Source organism: Hemitrygon akajei, unplaced genomic scaffold (assembly GCF_048418815.1).
Source record: "Hemitrygon akajei unplaced genomic scaffold, sHemAka1.3 Scf000033, whole genome shotgun sequence".
NCBI lineage: Eukaryota > Metazoa > Chordata > Chondrichthyes > Myliobatiformes > Dasyatidae > Hemitrygon > Hemitrygon akajei.
The window spans coordinates 2,268,714-2,287,329 of record NW_027331919.1 but is presented as its reverse complement, the minus strand read 5'-3'; the positions used below and the strand labels follow the sequence as shown (position 1 = coordinate 2,287,329).

At 48.4% G+C, this 18,616-nt stretch overlaps 1 protein-coding gene across 1 annotated transcript in view; it reads right to left on the bottom strand.

Moving 5' to 3' along the window:
- LOC140719877 (oxidized low-density lipoprotein receptor 1-like) overlaps positions 1 to 18,616 on the bottom strand; it is a 56,904-nt gene that overhangs the window by 13,646 nt on the left and 24,642 nt on the right. The window contains exons 6-10 of the mRNA XM_073034802.1: positions 16,353 to 16,469; positions 13,018 to 13,206; positions 9,524 to 9,666; positions 8,996 to 9,060; positions 4,654 to 4,708 (exon numbers count right to left, since the gene is read on the bottom strand). Of these exons, the coding sequence (XP_072890903.1) occupies positions 4,654 to 4,708; positions 8,996 to 9,060; positions 9,524 to 9,666; positions 13,018 to 13,206; positions 16,353 to 16,469 (569 nt within the window). The remainder of the gene's footprint in view (positions 1 to 4,653; positions 4,709 to 8,995; positions 9,061 to 9,523; positions 9,667 to 13,017; positions 13,207 to 16,352; positions 16,470 to 18,616) is intronic.

Here is an 18,616-nt window from a genome sequence, read left to right as displayed (position 1 = left end):
TAGCCATCTCAGCCCTTGGAAAAAAGTGTCTGACTATCCACATGATAATTGCCTTTCATTATCGTATACACCTCGATCTGTTCACCTCTCATCCTCCGTCGGTGCAAGGAGAAAAGGGCGAGTTCATTTAACCTCAAAAGGTATGCTCCCCAATCCTAGCAACATCCTTGTACTTTGGGGACCACATAGCATTGAGAAATCTCGTTCTTATCCACAGTACCTTTTTCTGTTCCCCTGACAAAGAACACTCCATCGATACAGCTCGCCACATCTCACCCCATTCCGTTCTGAGCCACAGAAGCATATTCACTGTCAGAGACCTGACGGGTGAGACTTTCCCCTGCTTGGTCATTCGCACCTGTCTCGTCCCATCCAGAAGTATCCAAAGTGGTCTACCTGTTGTTGAGCGGGTTGGCCACAAGGGGTCTCTGCACTGGCTCTGGATTTTCACCTTCCTGTCAGTCACCCAGGTTCCTGTATCCTTCACCTTGGTCTAAATAAATCTCTATATATCTCCATCACCCCTATGCACACAGCGAGGAAGTTTCCTTTTTGCAGTGCAGGGTCTATCGGTGTGTGGGTGTCACTATGAGGGCGTGTCACGACGAGGGTTGTGTCTGTGACAGAAATACACTTTAAGGAGGTTTTCAGTGCCCCTTTGAAGATGGTGTCGCTGTGTGTCTTTTTCACGCCTTATGCCGTCTGTGAATTGGTCGTTCCCTCTGTTTATCGATAAATCGTCGAGTTCCTTTTTCTAACCAACCCCCCTGCACTTTCAACCCGATGAGCCCTGATCAGTCTGCTCTTTCTACAGAGCAGAGAACGTAAATCGCACAACAGAACAGAACGTTCGGCCCAAGAGATGTGATATACCAATTCTGAATTTCTTCTGCCGACATCCGTCTCCCTCCATTCCCTGCACACCTACGTGCCTGTTAAAGAGCCAGTTAAAAGACTGTATGGATTTCTCTCCACCACCAGCGCTGCTAGCAGGTTCCAATCACCTTCCCTCTCTGTGACAACAAAAACTTGCCAATTTCATCTCCTTTGAAACTACCCGCTTTCACCTCAATGCAGGTCTTCTGATATTAGACATTTCCACCCTGGGGGTAAAAGATACAAGCTATCTGGTCTACTTGTGTCTCGTATTGTTATAAACCTCAAAAAGAAACTTAACTCGAGGTTACATCTATCCTTTTCCATAATTACTCTGTATCTAATGGCATTACCACCACTCGATACAAAGTGGTAATCGACACAAACTTCTGTCCCCTGGCTTGTCCAATTCGATAGGATAAGATCAAGTATTAAACTCTCTCATTGGGACTTCCTATCTACTACCGATCAAGGAACATTTCTTAACTGATTAAGAAAACTATCCCAATGGTCCTTTCACAGTCTGAGGCTCACAATCAATACCAAGAGTGTTAAGATCACCCGATGTCACAACCTGAAGAGTCTTACAACAGACTCCGAACGCTCCACAGGATTGTTCCTCTAAATCCCCAGGACTGTTCGGTGGTCGATAATATAGTCCAATGAACGAGTTCATACCTTTCTCCTTCCTCACTTCCACCTTTAAAGCTTCGCCTTCGCCTAAATTATATATACTGTAGCACGGATAAAACAGCAGTAAACTGGAAGGTTGAGCTAACAGACCTGACCCTCCCGCAACCGAGTCTTACTAATAGCTAAACTACCGATGTCCAAGTCGTAGGCCCCGACCCTGAGCTCATCTGCCTTTCGTACAATACTTCCTGCATTGAAACGTACGCAGCTCAGAACATGAGTCCCAGTGGGCTCAATTTTCGGTTCGCTGACTTTGTCTGAGGTCGTAACAACATCTGTCCCAACAATGACTCCCACTACCTGTTCAATCATTCTGGTTATCACCTCCTGCAACTCTACTTTAAACACCACAACGACCCCTTTCTTAATGGCAAACCTTCCCGCTGGTATGTTAGTTCCACTCCGGTTCAGGTGTAAACTGAGAGAGTTCCAGATGGCGGAGAAAATGAAGGAGCTGCACAACGTGGGGGCGGTGTGGCGCGGCCTCCCGGCAGGACTCGGTACTGCCCCCAGTGTTCGCTCGGCAGAAAACAAGCTCAGTTGTTGTAGTTTGTAGATTTCGATGGCTTTTAAAGTGGCTAGGACCGCAAGCTGATTATATATATGCTCGCGCGCGCGCGTGCGTGTGTGTGCGTGTACATAAAGCGTGAAAGTATTTCACTGATATCCTACATCTTTCTATTTTATACATATTATGCGTGCTTTTGTGCATCGTGTGACAGTTGATAATGTCTTTAGCAGCTGGGCCCGGACGGTCATGTGTGATGGAATTGCCGTAAACTTAAATTGAATTGAATTGAAATGAAATGAAACCGTCTCGTCTGTAGAGGTCGCACCTACCAGGGAAGAGAGCCCAGTGATTCATAAATCTGAAGACCTCGTTCCCACCCTAACATTTTAGCCACATTTTAAACTGAAAGTTCTTCCTAATTTTGGCCACACCTGCACATACATAAGGTTGGAGAACTGGCTCCCTTTTCGTACCTATATCCTGGAGACGATCACGACCGCATGCCATCGTGGAATCTCGTTCTCGTCCGCAGTAAATTTTCTCCCGTTCCCTAACTAAGAAAACCCGATCAATGCAGCTCGCCACATTTCATCCACTTCCCTGCTGAGCCAGAGAACCATAGTCACTGCCAGAGACCTGACCGGTGAGACTTTCCCCTGCTTGGTCATTTGCACCTCTCTCCCTCCCATCCAGAATTATATAAAGTCGGTCTACATTTTATTGAGCGGGTTGGCCACCAGGGCGTTTCTGCACTGGCTCAGGCTGTTTAATCCTGTCTGTCATCCAGTTCCGTGTCCTGCACATTGGGTGTAAAAACATCTCTGTATGTCCTCCCTATGCCCCCTCGGCTTCCCCGAATGATCCTGTGTTCATCCAGCTCCAGTTCCAACTCTGTACTGCAGTGTGTTAGAAGGTGCAGCTGGATGACCTTCTTACAGGAGACTTTGTCAGAAACTCTTGAGGTTTTCCTGCCTTCACAATTCTCGCAAAGGAACATTCAACTCTACTGCCAGACATTGCTACTGTTCTGACTTTGCGATTATAAAGAAAGAAACAATAATTAAACTGAAAACAAATCAACCAACAGTTCTGTGCCTTCTCTTACCCAAGAATCTCCTCCTTCAAGATTCAAAGAGATAAACCCTCTGACTTCCACTCAAATCCAATTCCCGCCGTTCCAGTAATCTTGAATTGTGAGTCCGGCACCGGCGAATGTGCGTGTGTTTGTGTTCGTAGGATGTGCAGAAAACAGGAGAGAACTGGAAGAGGAGGTGGTTTTCATGGGAGACGGACATGGTGGTGAGATATCAGTCACTGGAATGAAGTGTTGTCGAACCAAACGATCGGCCTGTTCAAACAGAACTTTGCAGAGGCTCAGAACCGAGAGATCGATATCCGGTGGAAGGGGGCTGAGTGGTGCAACCAGAATTCCATATGAAGAGAGAGAGAGAGAGAGGGGAGAGAGAGAGAGAGAGAGAGAGAGAGAGAGAGAAGAGAGAGAGAGAGGAGAGAGAGAGAGAGAAGAGAGAGAGAGAGAGAGAGAGAGAGAGAGAGAGAGAGAGAGAGAGAGAGAGAGAGAGAGAGAGAGAGAGAGAGAGAGAGAGAGAGACGTGTAGAGGAGGGAGAGGGTTAATGGAACCGGGAAGACCTGCAGGGGATGGAGTGGGTCAGGGAGACGGGGAGTGGAGTTCGGGAAGGAGGAGATAACGGAGACGTCACAGTGTGTAGGGAACGCATCAGCACCCACCTCCACATTTTTGTGGCATTTATTAGCTTTTTGCATTTGACATTAATTTTACATAGTTTCGCCCTAATTGATCATTCAAAAGACAAATCTCAGGTGGTCCCACGAGGGGACATAGATCAGGCGAATGCGTGCACTCTATTTCACTATGACTGGGGGTATCGAGAACATTAACGCACATGATTGAGGTGAGAGTAGCTAAAGACAGAAGCGTGGAGCGAGATGGGTTAGATAAAAGAGACACAGTAGGATGAGCAGAGTGGTGTAGAGACAGAGTCTCTAATCGTGGGGAGAGAGTGGGAGGTGCAAGTATTTTGAGGACTAGCACGGGGCCGTGGGGGAGAGAGTGGAGCTATGGAGCTCTTTGGGAACTGACCCAGGTTGTGGGAGAGAGTGAGGCAGTGGAAGTGAAAGCTAATCGAGGGAGAGACCGGGAACAGAAGGGGGAGTTGGGGGCGAGGAGGCAAGAAACCAGGGTGAGGAAAACGGGGATGAAACAGAGGAGGCGGGAATGGAGAGGGATGAGAGGGGAGACTTTAGAGGAACGAGGGTAAAGAGAGGGCAAGATAGTGAGTAAGTGTGATAGAAGGAAGGAGGAGAATAGGGGTAAGGGTGAGGGGGCAGCGGAGCAGAAGGGGTAGAGTGAGTGGTTAAGAGAAATGGAGGAGAAAGAGGGATTTATCATTATATTCAAGTCGGTCCCACTGGTTACTGACAGAGATCTTGGATCTTTTCAGAAATAGCTGGGCACGAAGGTGCAGACTTCTCACAGATGAAGCGCGTCCGAACCTGAATCGCAAGGTTTACTCTCACTGTACCATGTACATACATCACACTCGGGGTCTCCACCGTTCAGCCGGAACATGACTTGCGAAGCCACCTTCCTGTCAAAGATGAGTAAACAATGTCAGTCCCCCAAACCACTGAAACCCTCCCTCGCCATTGAGCTGTGGAACCCCAACATCTCCTATAAACCCCACTTTCCCCAGCACAGCCCTGTGTCAGTCTCCCAGAATACTCCCACTGAGCCACTCTCTCCCTGCAGCCCTGTGTCAGTCACCAAAGGTAATCCCTTGCCCCCCTCTCTAACCGCAGATCGGTGTCAGAGACCAGAATTATAACAGGACAGGGACCCCAACATTCTCCTCACAGGCCCCGTGTCAGTCCCCCAAATTATTCCCACAGCGCCAGTGTCTTCCAAGGCCCCAAGTCAGTCCTCAAAATGCTTCCACTTCTTTACTGTCTCCCCACAGGCCTGTGTTTTCTGCCTAAGTGCTCACACTCACCACTCCCCACCCCACAGATCAGTGTCAGTCCAAACTACACCCACTGCCTGACTCTCTCCCCCAGAGCCCCGTGCCGGTCCCCGAAATCATCCCACTGCTCAACCCTCTTCTTAGAGACCTGTGTCAATCACCAAGACACCTCCCGCTTCCCATGCTCTCCCCACGGACGTGTCTCAGTCCCCAGAGTACTCCCACTGATACATTCTCTCCCACAGATCGGTGTCTGTCCCCACAGTACACCCCTCCCTCATTCTCTCCCCACAGACATGTGCTAGGCCCCAAAGTGCTCCCGCTGCCTCACTCTCTCCCACAACCTGGGTCAGATCCCAAAAGAGCTCCATAGCTCCACTCTCTCCCACGGCCCCGTGGTAGTCCCCGAAATACTTGCACTTCCCCACTCTCACCTCAAGGCCCAGTGCGAGTCCCCACAATAATCCCAATGCCTAGCCTTCCGATAAAGATCTGTGTCAACCACCGAAAGATAGCCACATCGCACTCTCTTCCAGAGCCCATGTCAGTTCAAACATTTGGAGAAGGAAGTCTGAGGATCAGAAAGGATTTTTTTCTTCTTCTCACTGCAGTTAAGAGAGGTGGGACTGCGCAGGCGTGTGACGTCGGTCAGTGAGGCGGGGAAGATTTAAAAGGAACACAGCCTTATACAGCGGACAGTGGAGTGAGCCGGGAGCAAAGTCAAGGGCTCTTTAGGGATTTGGCTCACCAGGCTTAGGTGGAAACGGCGAGGCGAGGTAGGTTTAGTTTTTAATGTTTCCTGTTACTTGAGGAAAGGGGGAATTATGAGTGTGAGGGGCAGTTTGTTGTCCTCGGTGTCGAATTGGGAGGTCCTGGAAACCCCTAGCCTCCCGGACGTCCACATCTGCGTCGGGTGCGTCGAGCTGTAGCTCCTAAGGGACCGTGTTAGGGAACAGAAGCTGCAGCTCGATGACCTTCGTCTGGTCAGGGAGAGGGAGGAGACGATAGCGATGAGTTACAGGCAGGTGGTCATACCAGGGCCACGGGAGGCCGAAGGTGCGTCACGGTTAGGAGTGAAGGGGAAGAGTCAGGTACTAGAGAATACCCCAGTGGCTGTAACCCTTGACAATAAGTACTCCTCTTTGAGTACTGTTGGTTGGGGGGGGGGGGGGAAACAGCCTACCTAGGGGAAACGACGGTGGCTGTGCCTCCAGCACAGAGTCCGGCCCTGTAGCTCAGAAGCGTAGGGAAAGGAAGAGGAAGGCAGTTGTATTAGGGGACTCGATAGTTAGGGGGTTAGATAGGCGATTCTGTGGACGCAGACAGGACACCCGGATGGTAGTTTGCCTCCCTGGTGCCAGGGTTCGGGATATTTCTGATCACGTCCAAGACATCTTGAAGTGGGAGCGTGAGGAGCCAGACGTCGTGGTACATATCGGTACCAATGACATAGGTAGGAAAAGGGAAGTGGTCCTGATAGGAGAAGATAGGGAGTTAGGAAGTAAGTTGAGAAGAAGGACCGCAATGGTAGCAAGCTCGGGATTACTGCCTTTGCCACGCGACAGTGACGGTAGGAATGGAATGAGATGGTGGATAACTGCGTGGCTGAGGGATTGAAGCAGGGGGCAGTGATTCAAGTTTCTGGGATCTCCATTAGGGCAGGTGTGACCCGTACAAAAAGTTTGGGTTACTCTTGAATCCTAAGGGGACAAATATCCAGGCGGGGAGATTTGCTAAGGCTACGAGGGAGAATTTAAAATAGAATGGTTGGGGTGTGAATCAATCTGAAGAAACTTGGAGAGAGCAGGTGCTTTCACAAATAGAGAAAGCTGGTAGACAATGTCAGAGGGAAGATAAGCAGGTGATGGAGAAGAGGACCGCTCAGACCGAGGATGTTGGAGAGAAGGAAGAAAAAGATAATAAATGATCATTAATAAGTGATCATTAATGGAGAATGTGTGGAGCAGGTTAAGACCTACAAGTATCTGGGAGTACAGTTAGACGAGAAGCTAGACTGGACTGCCAACACAGATGCCTTGTGCAGGAAGGCACAGAGTCGACTATACTTCCTTAGAAGGTTGGCGTCATTCAATGTCTGTAGTGAGATGCTGAAGATGTTCTATAGGTCAGTTGTGGAGAGCGCCCTCTTCTTTCTGGTGGCGTTTTGGGGTGGAAGCATTAAGAAGAGGGACGCCTCACGTCTTAATAAGCTGGTAAGGAAGGCGGGCTCTGTCGTGGGCAAAGTGCTGGAGAGTTTAACATCGGTAGCTGAGCGAAGGGCGCTGAGTAGGCTACGATCAATTATGGAAAACTCTGAACATCCTCTACATAGCACCATCCAGAGACAGAGAAGCAGTTTCAGCGACAGGTTGCTATCGATGCAATGCTCCTCAGACAGGATGAAGAGGTCAATACTCCCCAATGCCATTAGGCTTTGCAATTCAACTGCCAGGACTTAAGAACTTTTTAAAAGTTATTATTAATGCTTTTTGAGATAGTGATTTAGATGCATATCATATTTTTACTGAGTTAAGTATTGTATATAATTAGTTTTGCTACAACAAGTGTATGGGACATTGGAAAAAAAAAGTTGAATTTCCCCATGGGGATGAATAAAGTATCTATCTATCTATCTATCTATCTATCTATCTATCTATCTATCTATCTATCTATCTATCTATCTATCTATCTATCTATCTAAAGTTGTTTGTACCGTTAGGGATAAACATAGAGGAAGAGGTGGAGAGTTTTTTCAATGTATCAATTTTAATGCTAGGAGCATTGTAAGAAATGTGGATGAGAGAGCATGGATTGATACCTGGAACTATGATGTTTTCGCAATTAGTGAATCATGGTTGCAGGAGGGGTGTGATTGGCAACTAAGTTTTCGTTGATTTCTATGATGAAGAGATGCAATGGGACATCTTCCTCCACTGCGCAATCTCATCTATGAACGCACGAGAACTAACTCCATATTTTTCTATCAGTTCTGATAGAATCGGAGGGGTAAGAGGGGGTGTCTTGCATTATTTGTCAGAGAAAATATTACAGCGGTGGTAATACAGGATAGATTAGTGGGCTCGTTTAGGGAGGTTATTTCGTGCGAATTGAGGAATGTGAAAGGTGTAGTAAAAATTCTAGACCACCTAATGGGGAGCGAGAATTGGAGGAGCAAATTTGTAAGGAGATAGCAGATATTTGTAGTAAGCACAAGGTTGTGATTGTGGGAGATTTTAATCTTCCACACATGGACTGGGAAGCCAATTCTGTAAAAGTGCTGGATGGTTTGGAGTTTGTAGAATCTATGCAGTATAGTTTTTTGCAGCAATGCATAGAGGTGCCAACTAGAGAAAGGGCAGTGCTGGATCTCCTGTTAGGGAATGAGGTAGGTCAGGTGACGGCGGTATGATTTGGGTTCCATTTTGTCATTAAACAAATGGATAGGCATATGGATAGGAAAGGAATGGAGGGTTATGGGCTGAGTGCAGTTAGATGGGAGTAGGTGAGAGTAAGCGTTCGGCACGGACTAGAAGGGCCGAGATGGACTATTTCCGTGCTGTAATTGTTATGTAGTTATATGTTTCTATTAATTTTACTGCACACTCTGTACCAACAGCCCTCGTCGATCCTCAAACAAATCAAATTGCCCATTCACTCACCGCAGAACTTTCTCTATCTCCAAAAGTCCCCGATTGCCCATTCTCTCCCCACAGCCCTTGTCAGTCCGCAAACTCATACCAATGTCCACTCCCTTTAGCAAACCGTGTCTGACCACAAACTAATCTCACTACACACAACCTTCTCGCAGCCTGTATCAGTCCCCAAAATCAATCCACTGCCCACTCGCTTCTGGCAGCCTGTATCAATCCGACGACCCACTTTCTTCTCAGAAACTTGCAAGATCCAAAATCTCACCTGTCTTTGCATTTTCCAATCCAGTGTGAAATGCCTTCGTCGCGGATAGCTTTGGCAACAAAATTCTGTGAAATTAAATTGCTATCATTAATGATTGAATTCCAAAGATATTTACTTTGCGTCCGTTTATGACTGAACCCGGGAGAGTGTTAATTGATGGTTTTGAACGAGCTTAATACTGTGACTCACCACGCGAGAATGTGAATGGCACGATGTGGAAGGAGCCTCACTCTGTGTCTGAACCCGGGACTGTATGATGTGACGGTGTGCAGGGAGATTCACTCTGTGTCTGAACCCGGGGACTGTATGATGTGCCGGTGTGGAGGGGGCCTCACTAAGTGTTTGACCCCGGACATGTGTGATGGAACGGTGTGAAGGAGATTCACTCAGTTTCGGACAGCAGGAGTCTGTGCTGGGACGAGAAAGAGGGAGCTTCACTCTGTGTCTGACCACGGAAGTGTGAGATCCAACGGAGTGGAGGGAGCTTCCCTCTGGTGTGGATAGATATTCCGTCGATCTGACACGTACCTCTTCTTCTGCTGAATTTATTTCAAGAAGTTTAGAATCAGATTTCGAACAATTCTGCTTCGCTTCATCGTAGGAAGTTTTAACCGTGGATATAAAATAACACGGGCCTTCATTTCTGATCCAGTTCTGGGAAAACGCTTGCGCTGGAAATTGGGAAAAAAGAAACAGTGAATCTCCCTGCGTACCGTCCATTACATCCATTGCGTGTCAGACTCCGAAAGAGGATCCATCCTCACCGACCCATCACACTCAACTGGTCAAGTACAGAATGAAACACCCTCCCCACCGGTCCCTTCACAAATTGGCTCTGGAATTTCCAAACAAGTAGCCGTGAATCCGCCGGGAGACAGACACCGACCCATCACACAATCCCGGGGTCAGACACAGACTGAAGCTCCCTCCACACCGTCTCATCACACACTCCCGGGGTCGGACACAGAGTGAATCTTCCTCCACACAGTCCTATCACGCACCCCCGGATTCAGACACAGAGTGAAGCTCCCTCTACACTGCCCCATCGCACACTCCTGGGGATAGATACAGAGTGAAGGTCCCTTCTCACCGTCCCATCACATACACCCGTGGTCAGACACAGAGTGAATCTCCCTCCACACCGTCCCATCACACACTCCCGGGGTCAGACACAGAGTGAATCTCCCTCCACACCGTCCCATCACACACTCCCGGGGTCAGACACAGAGTGAATCTCCCTCCACACCGTCCCATCACACACTCCCGGGGTCAGACACAGAGTGAATCTCCCTCCACACCGTCCCATCACACACTCCCGGGGTCAGACACAGAGACTAAAACTCCCTCCACACCGTCACGTACAAAATCCAGTCGTCAGATATAAGTGATACTCCTTCCATAGCATTCCATCACACGCACACTGTGTCAGTCACAGAGTGAAGCTCCTTCCACATCATCCTGTCACAGTCGACAGAGGTCAGACGCAGAGTGACACTCCCTCCATACAGTCCCATCACACTCCCAGGGGTTTCACCCAGTGTGAGCTCCGTATTACACTGTTCCATCAGATACTTCCGGTAAAAGACAGAGTGAAGTTCCCTCCTCACTCTCCCAATGCTCATTCCTGGGGTGAGACACAGAGTGATGCTCCCTGCATAGCATCCCATCGCAAACACACTGTGTCAGACACAGAGTAAAGCTCACTCCACACTGTACCATTACACACTCCCGGGGTCAGTCACAGAGTGAGACTCCCCCGAAAATGCCCCATTATACGTTCCCGGGGTCAAATACAAACTACCCTCACACCCTTCTCTCACGCATTCTCGTCGTCAGAATCAAACTGAAGCTCGTTCACACCGTCCCGTCACACGCTCCTGCTGTCAGACTCAAATTGAAACTCTTGCCACGGCATCCAATTACACGTTCGCGGGACCCGTCACCAGGTGTAGCTCCCTCAACTCCGCCCCATCCCTAACTTCAGGAGTCAGTTACAAGCTCCTTTCGACAATCCTATCACAGAGATTGTGAGGGAGAGACTCAAATAGAATTTCAATCCCTACCGTCCCGTCACACTCTCCCGGGGTGAGACATGAATTAGCTCCCTCAGTACTATCCAATCACGCAACCCGTTGCCAGACACTGAGGGACTCTGCTTTAGCACTGTCCAATCACAGAATCCAGGAGTAAACATAGAGTGGAACTCCCTGACATTATTACATCATGCTCATTCCCGGGGTCAGACACAGACTCATTCTCGGCCCCATCACACACTCATGGGTCCAGACTGCACGCTGCTCACTGTACAACCACACGCTCTTACGAATCTTCCTCCTCGCCGACCCCTCACACACTCCCAGATTCAGACACAGAGTGAATCTCCCTCCACACCGCCCCTTCACACACTCCCGAGATTAGATACAGAGTGAACCTCCCTCCACACTTTCCCACCACACACTCCCAGGGTCAGACACAGAGTGAATCTCCCCCGACTCCGTCCCATCACACACTCCCGGGGTCAGACACAGAGTGAGTCTCCCTTCACACCGTCCCATCACAGGCACCCGGAGTCAGTTATAGAGTGAAGGTCCCTGCAGACCGTTCAATCACACACTTCCTGATGGGTCAGACACAAATTTGGGTTCCATCCACAATGTCACGTCACACATTCTTGGAGCAGACGAAGAATGAAGCTCTTGTCTCACGGACTCATTATACTCTCCCAGTGTCAGACACAGAGTGATTCTCCTTCCACACTCTCCCATCACACACGATCGGTGTCAGCCTCAGACTGAATCATTCACTCCACCACGCTATCAAACACTCCTTGGGTCAAACATGGAATGAAGCTCACTGCATGCTCTCCCATCACGCAGTCTTGCCGATAAACACAGAGTGAGCATCCCTCCACACTTCCCCAACACATCCTCCCCATGGTTAGATTGGAATTGAAACACTCTCTGCACCATCCTGTCTTTGCATACTCCCGTTGTCAGAAAGAGTATGATGCTCCTTCTGCCCAGTAACACCAAATAACTCAGGGGTCAGAAAACGAGCGAAGCTCCCTACACACCGTCCAAGCACACACTCCCGGGGTCAGAAACAGAGGTAAGCTGCCTCCACACTGTCAAATCAAACACTCACGAACCTAACTCAGGGTAAATCTCCCTCATTACGTCTTCCGTACATCACAAACCTCCTGGCGAGTCACAGAGTGAAGCTCTCTCTCAACCGTCCCATCACGCTCAGCTGTGGTCACTCACAAAGCCAAGTAACGCCCACACTCTCCCATAGCACACTGACGGGTTCAGACTCGCTCCACAACATCCAATCACACAATCCGGTGTCACATCGAATGAACGCCCCTCTGCACTGTCCCCCTCGCACGGTCAAGGAGTCAGACACAGATGTTCTCTCTCCACGATCCCATTACTCCGGGAATCAGACATAGAGTGAAGCTCCTTCCACCCTGTCCCATTACACACTCCCGGATTCAGACACAGAGTGATGCTTCCTCTGTTCCGTCCCATCCCTCACTCTGGGATTCACACATACAGTGAAGCCCCCGCTGTGCCGTCTCGTCGAACACTCCCGCCTCAGAGTGAAACGCTCTCTCCACGTTGCCATAACACACTTCAGGGGTCAGGCATGGGGTGAATCTCTCTGGGCACTGTCCCGTCACACAATCCCGCTGTCAGACGCAGAGTGAAGCTGGATCCATATTGTCCCATCAGACATTCCCGGAGTGAGACATAGAGTGAAGCTGAAATGTTACGGCTCACAATCCTGTGGTCAGACACAGAGTGAATCCACCTTCACGTCCCATCACACTCTTCTGGATTCAGTGACAGAGGGAAACTCCCTCCACGCAGTCCAATCACACATGCCGGATCAAACACAGAGTGAATCATCTCCAATACCATCTCTTCACACACTCCCGATGTCACACACAGAGTGACGCTTCCTCTCTCCATGCCTGCCCTGTGATGACGAGCGGCTGAAAGAGGGGGATGATGCCTCACCTCTTCTGCTGGTCAACAATTCACAGATTTGAGCCTTGGTTTCGTTGACAGATCTGTATTTCTTTTCCATCTCAGTGAACTGGTGATCGGTCAGATTAAATTTGACCGGAGAAGCCTCGGATTCAACGCTTGAGTTTATCTCATGGCAGTTTCGGTCGGAGGTGATCTTAGACTGACGAATCTGTGATACTGAGAGAGATGGTGAAGGATGTTTAGCGTTTAGCGTCACGCTACCGAACGGGTCACAGAGAGTGTCAGTGTCACGGTGAAGGGTGTCACAGTGAAGGATGTGCTGGTGGCACAGTGAGAGGCGTCGGCGCCACCTTGCGGGGCGTGTCTGTGTCACCCTGAGGGGTATATCAATGTCCTGGTGAAGGTTTTGTTGATGTTACAATGGGGGTCTGCGTCATATTTGTGTCACGGCGATGGTCGTGTCTGTGTTGCGGTCAGGAATGTATCTGTGTCTCGTTGAAGGTCGTGACTGTGCAACGGTAACAACATTGTTGATGTTACGGTGAATGGCTTTTCGGGTGCGTCCGTGTTATAGAACATAGAATAGTACAGCACTGTTCAGGCCCTTCGGACCACAATGTTGTGCCGACCATTTAAACGCTGCCTCCCATATAACCCACCACTTTAAAATCCTCCATATACCTGTCTAGTAGGCTATTAAATATCACCAGTGCCACCACCACTGACTCAGGAAGTGCATTACACACTAACCGCTCTCCGAGTAAAAAACGCTTCCTCTAGTATCCCCCTTGAATTTCCCTCCCCTCACCTTAAAGCCATGTCCTCTTGTACTGAGCAGTGGGGCCCTGGGGAAGAGGCGCTGGCTGTCCACTCTATTCCTCTTAATATCCTGTACACCTTTATCATGTCTCCTCTTCTCCTCCTTCTCTCCAATGAGTAAAGCCCTAGCTCCCTTAATCTCTGATCATAATCCATACTCTCTAAACCAGGCAGCATCCTAGTAAATATCCTCTGTACCCTTTCCAATGCTTCCACATCCTTCCTATAGTGAGGCGACCAGAACTGGTCACAGTACTCCAAATGTGTCCCAACTGGAGTTTTATAGAGTTGCATCATTACATCGCGTCTCTTAAAATCTATCCCGCGACTATTGAAGCTAAAACCCCATAAGCTTTCTTAACTACCCAATCTACCTGTGAGGCAACTTTCAGGGATCTGTCGACATGCACCCCCATATCCCTCTGCTCCTCAACACTACCAAGTATGTTGCCATTTACTTTGTACTCTGCCTTGGAGTTTGTCCTTCCAAAGTGTACCACCTCACACTTCTCCGGGTTGAATTCCATCTGCCACTTCTCAGCCCACAACTGCATCCTATCAATGTCTCTCTGAAATTTTCGATAATCCTCAACACTATCCACAAGACCACTAAACTTTGTGTCTTCTCCAAACTTGCCAACCCACCTTTCTACACCAACGTCCATGTCGTTAGTAAAATCACGAAAAGCAGAGGTACTAGAACCTATCCTTGAGGAACACCACTAGTCACGGCCCTCCAATCCGAGTGTACTCCCTCAATCACGACACTCTGCTTTCTCCAGGCAAGCCAATTGTAAATCCACCCTGTCAAGCTTCCCTGGATCCCATGCCTTCTGACTTTCTAAATAAGCTCTCCCGTGCGGAACGTTGTCAAATGCCTTACTAAATTCCATGTATATCACATCCACTGCATTACCCCCATCTATCTGACTTATCAAAAAGGCTAAGGGGCTGGTGGTGGACCTGAGGAGGGCTAAAGCAGCGGTGACCCCTGTTTCCATCCAAGGGGTCAATGTGGAAATTGTGGAGGATTACAAATACCTGTGGATACGAATGGACAATAAACGGGACTGGTCACGAAACACTGAGGCTGTCTACAAGAAGGGGCAGAGAAGTCTCTATTTCCTGTGGAGACTGAGGTCCTTTAACATCTTCCGGACGATGCTGAGGATGTTCTACGAGGCTGTGGTGGCCAGTGCTATCATGTTTCCTGTTGTGTGCTGGGGCAGCAGGCTGAGGGTAGCAGACACCAACAGAATCAACGAACTCATTCGTAAGGCCGGTGATGTTGTGGGGGTGGAACTGGACTCTCTGTCGGTGGTGTCTGAAAAGTGGATGCCGTCCAAGTTGCATGCCCTCTTGGACAATGTCTTACATCCACACCACAATGTACTGGTTAGGCACAGGAGTACATTCAGCCAGAGACTCATTCCACCGAGATGTAAAACTCAGCGTCATAGGAAGTCAATCCTACTTGCGGCGATCAAACTTTACAACTCATCCCTCGGAGTGTCAGACACCCTGAGCCAATAGGCTGGTCCTGGGCTTACTTCCACTTGGCATGATTAACTTATTATTTAATTAGTTATTGTTGTATATTGCTTATTTCTTCACATTTCTTGGTTGGTGCGGCTATAACGAAACCCAATTTCCCTCGTGATCAATAACGTATGTCAGTCAGTCTGTCTACCACCTCCTCAAAGGGTTCTATCAGGCTTGTTAGATACGATCTGTCCTTCACAAAGTCATGCTGACTGTCCCTGATCAGACCATGATTCTCTAAATGTCCATAGATTCTATCTCGATGAATCGTTTCCAACAGCTTTCTCAAAATAGACATAAGGCCACTGGGCTATAATTACTCGGACTATCCCTACTAACTTATTTGAACAAAAGGACAATATTCGCCTCCCTCCAATCCTACCATACCATTCCCGTGGACAACGAGGACATAACGATCCTAGCTAGAGTCTCAACAATCTCTTCTTTCCCCTCGTGGAGCAGGCCTGGGGAATATTTCATCAGGCACCGGGGACTTATCCGTCGTAATGTATTTTAAGAAGTCCAACACCTCCTCTCCGTTAATATCAGCATACTCCAGAACATCGAACACCCTCATATTGTCCTCACCGTCATCAAGCTCCCTCTCAGTGGTGAATACCGAAGAGAAGTATTCATTGAGGACCTCGCTCACTTCAACAGCCTCCAGACACATCTTCCCACTTTTATCTCTAATCGGTCCTACCTTCACTCCTATCATCCTTTTGTTCTTCACATAATTGAAGAATGCCTTGGGGTTTTCCTTTACCCTACTCGCCAAGGAATTCTCTTGCTCCCTTCTTTCTGACCACAACCCCTTCTTCATCTCTTTTCTTACTGCCCCATTTTCCTCAATAGACTCGTATGATCCTCATGTCTGCTGCCTTCTTCCATCGGTGTTACGGTAAGGGGGGGTTTTGGTTTCACTGTTGTGTTTTACAATCTCAATATATTCCACTCTCTTTATTTACGGTCTGACTCCACCGGGAGCCCATTCCACTCACCATGGATCGAGAGTCCGACCACAATCACGATTAGGGCGGCTGTAACTAGGCAGAGTAGGCAGATCAGACGGTACGGTCTATTTCCGATCTTCACTTTCGACTCCCGTTCTTGCGCAGCTGTGGAGATACCATGTGATCATAAGATCACAATAAATATTTATTAAGACAATAGGAGCCATTTAATGAATACCTTACTTCAGTATCTTCGTGACTGCAGTGATGACTTGCAACAGACTGAAAAGCCTGAACATGTAGATGTTAAGAAAGAGGATGTAATGGAGCTTTTGGAAAGCATCAAACTGGATAGGTCGCCGGTACTGGACGAAATACACCCCAGGCTACTGTGGGAGGCGAGGGAAGAGATTGCTGAGGCTCTGGCGATGATCTTTGCATCATCAGTGGAAACGTAAGAAGCTCCGAATGATTGCGGATGTTGTTCCTTTATTAAAGAAAGTGAGAAGACATTGCCCAGGAAATTATAGACCAGAAAGTCTTACCTCAGCGGTTGGTAAGTTGATGGAGAAGATCGTGAGAGGCAGGATTTATGAACATTTGGAGAGGTATAATATGTTTAGAAGTTGTCAGTATGGCTTTGTGAAGGGCAGATCGTGCCTTACGAGACAGATTGAATTCTTGTGGGGATGTGACTAAAGGAAGAAGAAGGTGATTAAGGAAGAACAGTGGATGTAGTGTATATGGATTTCAGCAAAGCGTTTTATAAGATACTCCATGCAAGGATTACTGAGAAACTAAGGAGGAATGGGATCCAAGCGGATATTGCTTTGTGGATCAACAACTGGCTTGCCCACAGAAGGCAAAGAGTGATTGTAGACGGGTCATATTCTGCACAGAAGTCGGTCACCAGTGGAGTGCATGAGGGATCTGTTTTGGGGCCCTTATTTTTCGTGACTTTTATAAATGAACTGAATGAAGATGTGGGGGAATGGTTTCGTAGGTTTGCTGATGATACAATGTTTGGGGGTGTTGTGGATAGTTGGAGGGCTGTTAGAGGTTACGGCGGGACATTGATAGGATTCAAAACTGGGCTAATGAAGTGGCAGATGGATTTGAACCCAGTAAAGTGTGAAGCTGTTATTTTTTATCAGTCAAATACGATGGCAGACTATAGCATTAATGGTGAGACACTTGGTAGTGTGGCGAATCAAAGGCATCTTAGAGTCCGAGCTCAAAGCAGCTGCGCAGATTGATTCTGCGGTTAAGAAGGCGGATGGTGTATTGGCCATCATCAATCGTGGAATTGAATTTAGGAGCTGAGAGGTAATGTTGCAGCTATATAGGACCCTGGTCAGACCCCACTTGGAGTACTGCGCTCTTTTCTGGTCACCTCACTATAGGAAAGGCCTGCAATCCATGGAAAGTGTACAGAGGAGATTGACAAGAATGTTTACTGGATTTGTGAGCATGCCTTATGAGAATAGTTTGAGTGAACTCGGCCTTTTCTCCTTGGAGCGACGAAGGATGGGAGGTGATCTGATAGAGGTGTAGAAGATAATGAGAGGCATTGATCGTGTGGATAGTCAGAGGTTTTGTCGCAGGACTGAAGTGGCTCGCACGAGAGACCATGCTTTAAGCTGCTTGGTACAAAGGTGATGTCAGTAGGACGTTGTTGTCATTTTACTCAGAGAGTGGTGAATGCATGGAATAGGCTGCAGGTGGCGGTAGTGGAGGAGGAACTGATAGGGCCTTTCATGGGACACGTGGATGGCTAAAAGCGGGGAAGAAGCCTTCCTTGAGACTGGTGGGACGTGCTTTCGTACCTTTCTCCCCGATGGGAGGGAGTGCGGCTGGGTTGAGTGGGGGTCTATGGTTATGCTGGCTGCTTCACCGAGGCAGCAGGAAGTGTAGACCGTGTCCACGGAAAGAACATGTCAGATTTCCATCTTTGGAGTAAGACAGCAGGACGGCTGATTAGGGCAGTGTACTAGACGTGATGGATAGGGAATTAAATGAGCTATTGTTGGGCTGCTCTGTATAAGGGGGTGGGGCCAGGGGAGATTAGACTGACCGATTTGATTGCGGAGGACCCGTTTGTTCTGATTGGTTGATAACATATACACTGACTTTAACAAATACTGTCACAAAGTCCCAGATAGTAGATCACTCTGGGAGATGGAAGAGAGGAAGGGAGAGAGAGACGGAGAACGAAATGAGCGGTGAGAGGGTGAGGGAGGGGGGAGATCCGGAAGGTGGAAGTTGGAGGAGGGAGAGAGATACTAGATGGCCTGAGAAGCAGAGAGAGTTGT